General features: G+C 41.9%; 1 protein-coding gene across 1 annotated transcript; it reads left to right on the top strand.

Annotated features, from left to right (window-relative positions):
• Positions 1-7,104: 7,104 nt before the first annotated feature.
• Positions 7,105-8,292, top strand: LOC123998589 (interferon a3-like). Its single transcript, XM_046303567.1, has 5 exons — positions 7,105-7,260; positions 7,419-7,490; positions 7,652-7,801; positions 7,941-8,039; positions 8,154-8,292. Exons 1-5 carry the CDS (start codon positions 7,111-7,113, stop codon positions 8,241-8,243), a joined length of 561 nt encoding a protein of 186 aa, XP_046159523.1. The 5' UTR covers positions 7,105-7,110; the 3' UTR covers positions 8,244-8,292.

Below are 8,292 nucleotides of genomic sequence, written 5' to 3'. Positions count from 1 at the left end.
CATACTCTACACAGACCAGTGCGCCATAACCAATCAGAGCTGCAGTAGACCTATATGCAAATAGCCATTGCCATACATGGTTCTGAGCCATTCACTTTCAAATCAAATCAAATCAAATCAAATTTTATTTGTCACATACACATGGTTAGCAGATGTTAATGCGAGTGTAGCGAAATGCTTGTGCTTCTAGTTCCGACAATGCAGTGATAACCAACAAGTAATCTAACTAACAATTCCAAAACTACTGTCTTATACACAGTGTAAGGGGATAAGGAACATGTACATAAGGATATATGAATGAGTGATGGTACAGAGCAACATACAGTAGATGGTATCGAGTACAGTATATACATATGAGATGAGTGTGTAGACAAAGTAAACAAAGTGGCATAGTTAAAGTGGCTAGTGATACATGTGTTACATAAGGATGCAGTCGATGATGTAGAGTACAGTATATACATATGCATATGAGATGAATAATGTAGGGTAAGTAACATTATATAAGGTAGCATTGTTTAAAGTGGCTAGTGATATATTTACATCATTTCCCATCAATTCCCATTATTAAAATGGCTGGAGTTGGGTCAGTGTCAATGACAGTGTGTTGGCAGCAGCCACTCAATGTTAGTGGTGGCTATTTAACAGTCTGATGGCCTTGAGATAGAAGCTGTTTTTCAGTCTCTCGGTCCCAGCTTTGATGCACCTGTACTGACCTCGCCTTCTGGATGATAGCGGGGTGAACAGGCAGTGGTTTGGGTGGTTGATGTCCTTGATGATCTTTATGGCCTTCCTGTAACAACGGGTGGTGTAGGTGTCCTGGAGGGCAGGTAGTTTGCCCCCGGTGATGCGTTGTGCAGTCCTCACTACCCTCTGGAGAGCCTTACGGTTGAGGGCGGAGCAGTTGCCGTACCAGGCGGTGATACAGCCCGCCAGGATGCTCTCGATTGTGCATCTGTAGAAGTTTGTGAGTGCTTTTGGTGACAAGCCGAATTTCTTCAGCCTCCTGAGGTTGAATAGGCGCTGCTGCGCCTTCTTCACGACGCTGTCAGTGTGAGTGGACCAATTCAGTTTGTCTGTGATGTGTATGCCGAGGAACTTAAAACTAGCTACCCTCTCCACTACTGTTCCATCGATGTGGATAGGGGGTGTTCCCTCTGCTGTTTCCTGAAGTCCACAGTCATCTCCTTAGTTTTGTTGACGTTGAGTGTGAGGTTATTTTCCTGACACCACACTCCAAGGGCCCTCACCTCCTCCCTGTAGGCCGTCTCGTCGTTGTTGGTAATCAAGCCTACCACTGTTGTGTCGTCCGCAAACTTGATGATTGAGTTGGAGGCGTGCGTGGCCACGCAGTCGTGGGTGAACAGGGAGTACAGGAGAGGGCTCAGAACGCACCCTTGTGGGGCCCCGTGTTGAGGATCAGCGGGGAGGAGATGTTGTTGCCTACCCTCACCACCTGGGGGCGGCCCGTCAGGAAGTCCAGTACCCAGTTGCACAGGGCGGGGTCGAGACCCAGGGTCTCGAGCTTGATGACGAGCTTGGAGGGTACTATGGTGTTGAATGCCGAGCTGTAGTCGATGAACAGCATTCTCACATAGGTATTCCTCTTGTCCAGGTGGGTTAGGGCAGTGTGCAGTGTGGTTGAGATTGCATCGTCTGTGGACCTATTTGTGCGGTAAGCAAATTGGAGTGGGTCTAGGGTGTCAGGTAGGGTGGAGGTGATATGGTCCTTGACTAGTCTCTCAAAGCACTTCATGATGACGGAAGTGAGTGCTACGGGGCGGTAGTCGTTTAGCTCAGTTACCTTAGCTTTCTTGGGAACAGGAACAATGGTGGCCCTCTTGAAGCATGTGGGAACAGCAGACTGGTATAGGGATTGATTGAATATGTCCGTAAACACACCGGCCAGCTGGTCTGCGCATGCTCTGAGGGCGCGGCTGGGGATGCCGTCTGGGCCTGCAGCCTTGCGAGGGTTAACACGTTTAAATGTCTTACTCACCTCGGCTGCAGTGAAGGAGAGACCGCATGTTTCCGTTGCAGGCCGTGTCAGTGGCACTGTATTGTCCTCAAAGCGGGCAAAAAAGTTATTTAGTCTGCCTGGGAGCAAGACATCCTGGTCCGTGACTGGGCTGGATTTCATCTTGTAGTCCGTGATTGACTGTAGACCCTGCCACATGCCTCTTGTGTCTGAGCCATTGAATTGAGATTCCACTTTGTCTCTGTACTGACGCTTAGCTTGTTTGATAGCCTTACGGAGGGAATAGCTGCACTGTTTGTATTCAGTCATGTTGCCAGACACCTTGCCCTGATTAAAAGCAGTGGTTCGCGCTTTCAGTTTCACGCAAATGCTGCCATCAATCCACGGTTTCTGGTTAGGGAATGTTTTTATCGTTGCTATGGGAACGACATCTTCGACGCACGTTCTAATGAACTCGCACACCGAATCAGCGTATTCGTCAATATTCCCATCTGACGCAATACGAAACATGTCCCAGTCCACGTGATGGAAGCAGTCTTGGAGTGTAGAGTCAGCTTGGTCTGACCAGCGTTGGACAGACCTCAGCGTGGGAGCCTCTTGTTTTAATTTCTGTCTGTAGGCAGGGATCAGCAAAATGGAGTCGTGGTCAGCTTTCCCGAAAGGGGGGCGGGGCAGGGCCTTATATGCGTCGCGGAAGTTAGAGTAACAATGATCCAAGGTTTTACCACCCCTGGTTGCGCAATCGATATGCTGATAAAATTTAGGGAGTCTTGTTTTCAGATTGGCTTTGTTAAAATCCCCAGCTACAATGAATGCAGCCTCCGGATAAATGTTTTCCAGTTTGCAAAGAGTTAAATAAAGTTCGTTCAGAGCCATCGATGTGTCTGCTTGGGGGGATATATACGGCTGTGATTATAATCGAAGAGAATTCTCTTGGAAGATAATGCGGTCTACATTTGATTGTGAGGAATTCTAAATCAGGTGAACAGAAGGATTTGAGTTCCTGTATGTTTCCTTCATCACACCATGTCCCGTTAGTCATGAGGCATACGCCCCCTCCACTCTTCTTACCAGATAGATGTTTGTTTCTGTCGGCGCGATGCGTGGAGAAACCCGTTGGCTGTACCGCCCTGGATAGCGTTTTCCCAGTAAGCCATGTCTCCGTAAAGCAGAGAACGTTGCAGTCTCTGATGTCCCTCTGGAATGCCACCCTTGCTCGGATTTCATCAACCTTGTTGTCGAGAGACTGGACATTGGCAAGAAGAATACTGGGAAGTGGTGCGCGATGTGCCCTTTTTCGGAGTCTGACCAGAACACCGCCGCGTTTCCCTCTTTTTCGGAGTCGTTTCCTTGGGTCGCTGCATGCGATCCATTCCGTTGTCCTGTTTGTAAGGCAGAACACAGGATCCGCGTCGCGGAAAACATATTCTTGGTCGTACTGATGGTGAGTTGACGCTGATCTTATATTCAGTAGTTCTTCTCGACTGTATGTAATGAAACCTAAGATGACCTGGGGTACTAATGTAAGAAATAACACGTAAAAAAACAAAAAACTGCATAGTTTCCTAGGAACGCGAAGCGAGGCGGCCATCTCAGTCGGCGCCGGAAGAAGTTTGAACTGGGGTAAATGCGCTTGCTTTGATATCGACGTGAGAGCTGCATGTAGCCACCTGTGTACATTTGTTCACATTCTTTGCTAGTTATTGAGTGATTATCCCAGTTTTAGCCAATGTCTGGTCAACAATGGGAGAGTAGTTACTTCCTACAAGAGCACTAAATGTGTGCATGTCTAGCCATCTTTGAAAAGCCAGTCAGGTACAGAGATTTTTGTATTCCTTAAAGGGGCAGTGTTGTATTTTGAGACTGTCTTGAATAAGCTACATAACCAATAGGTAAAAAATAGCATAATGTGCATGTTTCTCTCTAATAATGGTATGGGAATAATAATGCATTTTATCTTTTATGTAACAACACAACATTTTCAGTCACCTCCTTGTCTGATGGACAAGTGGATTAACCTTAACCTCAAGCCTTGCATGCTTTTTTCAAAATGTAGGCCTCCTTTGAACATTAACAGAACGTGCAATACGCATGTAGTAATAATGTTGAGTGAGCTAGCCTAGCACGCAAACAATGTTGTACCTGCTGGGAAAGATAGATGACGAAATGCAGTAATATTTAAAAACGTTGGTTTTCGAAAGTGAAAGCGATTATGGTGTGTAATCACCGATGTCATCATCTGCCGAGACAGAGGCTGGCCCACGGTCATGACTATAAGGGTTCCTAATTGTCAAATTAATGTACAAAGTTTTGGGGGGCATTTTACCTGTCCCTAACTCTTTTCCTAAATTGAACCTAATAATCCTAGCCTGCTACGTTAATTATCCTAACCTGCTGCGTAATTTCGGTTAAACCTGCTACGACAAATTGACGTTAACTTGGCCAAAGCTGGATCCCTTCTAGTCATGACCCTGTCCCACGTGCAGTCATACAAAATAACAAAGGACTTTAATCTGTATAGCAGCTCGCTAACAGTGAGTACTGAGCTGTCATTGTTCATGTTATTTTATTTGGCCTATAGAAACTGTAAGGAAAACACCTTCATGGCATTGTATCTAGCTCTTAACAATAGATTTACCTTTTTATACTCCAATGTCACTATGTTTTACAATAAATAATGACATGCGATGGACGCTACATGTAGTATATTAAGATAACTGCATTGGAGCAGCTGTGTGGAGTCCAACTATTATAATCATGTTCTTCTTTCTGAAATAGAGTAGCTATACAAATAGTTACATGCCTTGAGAGAAGGGATGTTTAAAAAAAAGTATGCTTTTAAACGCTTATACTGTAGGCTATCAACCCTACTCAATAAATATAAAATTGAAGTGCAAAATTGATAGGCTACTGTGTTGAAAATACATTGCGTGAAGCACAATGTGTATATACACACAGCAGACAAGAACGCAAAATGTCGTCAACAGCTTTGCAAGGTGGAGGAATGGAATTTTCAATGCTCTTTCACTTTCCTCAGTTGAACTTTCCTTGTTTTACATATTACCTCATCCATGGCATGTCAATGAGGGAGACTATGAAGGTAGGGTAGGTATCTGACTGTTTAGAAGTAGTGTTCAGGGATTTATCAACTCACCGGACACATGGCCACTCTTAATGTCTCCTTTGTGGTACATCTTCTGTGTGTAATTGTTCTTTACCCGGTTGTTTATGCTAAATGCAGTGACCCAAAATAGCAAATGCATTATCTTCATCAAACTCGCCAGACCCTCAATGATCTTTCCATGGTAGGTCAATTTATGTAACCTGTTACAAATTGACCTAATAGGCAGAGACATATTTAGAAATATGGCTCTGAATGTAGGCTTTAGCATACTGTCATAGCACAATTGATTTATTCTAGATGAAAATTGATTATTGGAGCTTAATTCATTCATACATTTAGTTATTTTATTGAGATATGTGTATTATGTATGTGGTATAGCAGAGGAGACCAAGAGGCTGTATCCCAGAGGTGGAAATGATAATGGTCCGAGGGATTTTTACAAGAAATCAAAACTGCCAAGAACACACGTGTGAGTGAGAGTGGCACTACTTTTAGTTAATTTCTGCAAAATATGTAATTTTGATGATTAAATTTAATGTACCACTGTAAGCTTCATATGTTTATGTTATTTATCCGTGTTGCAAATTATTTCCATGTAGGCTATGATATATAAATTAAGATACAAACACGCCTTACATTGGTTGAAATTGTGCTAGCAATTTTGTAAAATTCTGTGGTGTGATGCAACCTTGAAATACAACGACTTTTTCGTTTAAATGTTATACTAAATGAGATGTTATTCCTACTAACAATTGCATATCAACATCATCTTCAATGAAAAACAATAAACTCCTTTACAATACTCTGAATTCTAGCCATACTTTCCCGCCCTTTCAGACATCATCATATCACTGTAAAACGTTGTTGATTCGGATAGTTATTACTTCTAAGCAAGTACATATTTACTGGATGTCATGCAACATAATTATAACTCCACATTCTGAATGTTAGTTCAATGGAGTATAGCAATCGCTAACCGTGCTGTTACTCTTCAGTCTCTACAGTGGAAAGATAATAGATGCAGAGGTAACATCAACTCACATATCTGGATAAAAGTCCAATAAAAACACGAATACGGAATACTTTGACAAATGATCTACGTGATAGACATATTTGACTCACAAGTGGGTGTAGGCCCAGATTCAAAAGCACCCGAAATAGCGTCTCCAATTTAAGCACTAATGTCAAGGTAAGCAGTATTGTCAAGGTATATACTGCCTGTGCACTGCATAGGCTACCAGTATCTTATTCTGAAAACCGGGTGCAGAAAGGAGCTCGTCTACGAAATTCAATAAGACCACTAAAACCCGTTTCTAAAATGAAATATAGTAATGTTGAGTGTGTAGTTGATATAACCCATACAACGTTGATCTGTATCTTTAAAAAGGAAGTTGAGGTCCAGAAACCACCTTTACTCTTTAAGCAAGTGGTTCTAACGTAGTTGGATACCATATTTTCCGTGTGTAAATGAAAAGGTGATGCGTTTGCGAAGACGAGATTTAAACGCAATTGTTTCCGAAGTGAAAGGACAACGAAATGTTTGAAAAGAAATGCACATTAATTTACGCTGTCGTCTGACTAAAATGGATTCACAAGTAAATGTTTTTAATCTAAATCATGTTCCTGGTTGGTATTTCAAAATAAAATAACAAATCAGTCAAGAATTGAACAAGTCTTCGAGGGATGCACCTGTCCTTTCCGTGCGTTGTATCCAGGCCGAAAAATATACTGTCAGGTATGAAAGCGCCTGTCTACCGGGACTTCCACCTTTCAATTTCGGAACACCTTTCAAAATCTTTGTATAAAATATCGACACAGATTGTAGCATGACAGAACTCTGGATTTCGAGAAGAGGATCGATCAGGAAGAACACTTTATATCTTTGTCCTTTGAGTAAAACAGATTTTTTTCCGGAATTATACAAAGTATACGCTGTCTTTCGGAAGTCTGCCTAATTTTGCACCTCGGTTGATAGCGAACAGACAGCGAACTACAGTAGACCTACGATAAAATGGGTTCAATAAGCTTTTGGATGTGCTTGATCCTGACGATTTGCACCTGGCATAAAACCTTCGGATGCACTTGGATGAGGACACTTCCTCAGTCTCGGAGCATGTTCCAAGTGTTCAGCAACAACACCATAACGGTGCTTCGGGAAATGGTAGGATACTGTAATGTTTATTTACTTGTTCCTGGTCATTGAGCAGTTGTCATCTATTCAACATTTAATGTGATGCTGTGTTTCATTTGATTCAGTTACTCGTTTATGTATACAATAATAATATTGCAATCATTTGATTCTATTTTTTGGCATCTCAGGGTCATGTGGTCTCTCGAGAACCTCAGATCACTTTCCCTTACGAGGAATACAGACATGTCGATCATTTCAAGGTAAGACATATGCATAGCCTACACTATTTAAAAAGGGTTTTGGTTCAACGTTTTTTCCCATAGTGTAGGCCATATAATTAGGTATTAACGAATATGCCAAATTTGCTATACTTTTCTGATATTCATAAGGCATGTACTAATAGAAATCACTCTTCTTCTAGGATGACGACAAGATTGTCTTCATTTCGCAAACTCTGAACGCTATTGAGAAATTGTACAGAAGTGATAACTATGATTCTTTCTGGGACCAGAAAGTAGTTGACGAGTTTATGATTGACCTGCATCGCCAGACCTCGGAGCTGGACCAATGTGTAAGTCTATGTGATTTGTGATTTTCTATTAACATTAATGCAAAAAGGCAAACATTATCCTATATTTTTTAGATTGCCATATAATGTGATTTAAACGAATCATAACATACCATTAATGACTTATATTTCGTTCCAACAGGTAAAGGCTATAAGAGCTACACTACCAAAATCTGACAAAGGAGTGAACAAAAATATGAGCCTTCACTTCAAATTCCTGAATAATTACTTGAAACGCGAGGTATGTCAATTTGTCTTACCAAGAGAGTGCATTCACCAAATAAGGATATATTCATATGTGATGACACAACATGTGTCTATTCTAAAATATTACATGTGTGTTTCGTTCATGCAGGAATACAGCGCAAGCGGCTGGGAAGGCATAAGGAAAGTGGTGCTGGCACACATGCTAAGACTAGTCACAATAATATTGACTAACCAATGAGCCTCGTGTGTGTGTAGAGATGATTTATTTATACTTCTATTTTTTCAAC

Source organism: Oncorhynchus gorbuscha, linkage group LG16, assembly GCF_021184085.1.
Source record: "Oncorhynchus gorbuscha isolate QuinsamMale2020 ecotype Even-year linkage group LG16, OgorEven_v1.0, whole genome shotgun sequence".
Lineage (NCBI taxonomy): Eukaryota > Metazoa > Chordata > Actinopteri > Salmoniformes > Salmonidae > Oncorhynchus > Oncorhynchus gorbuscha.
This window is presented reverse-complemented; position numbering and strand designations above follow the sequence as displayed.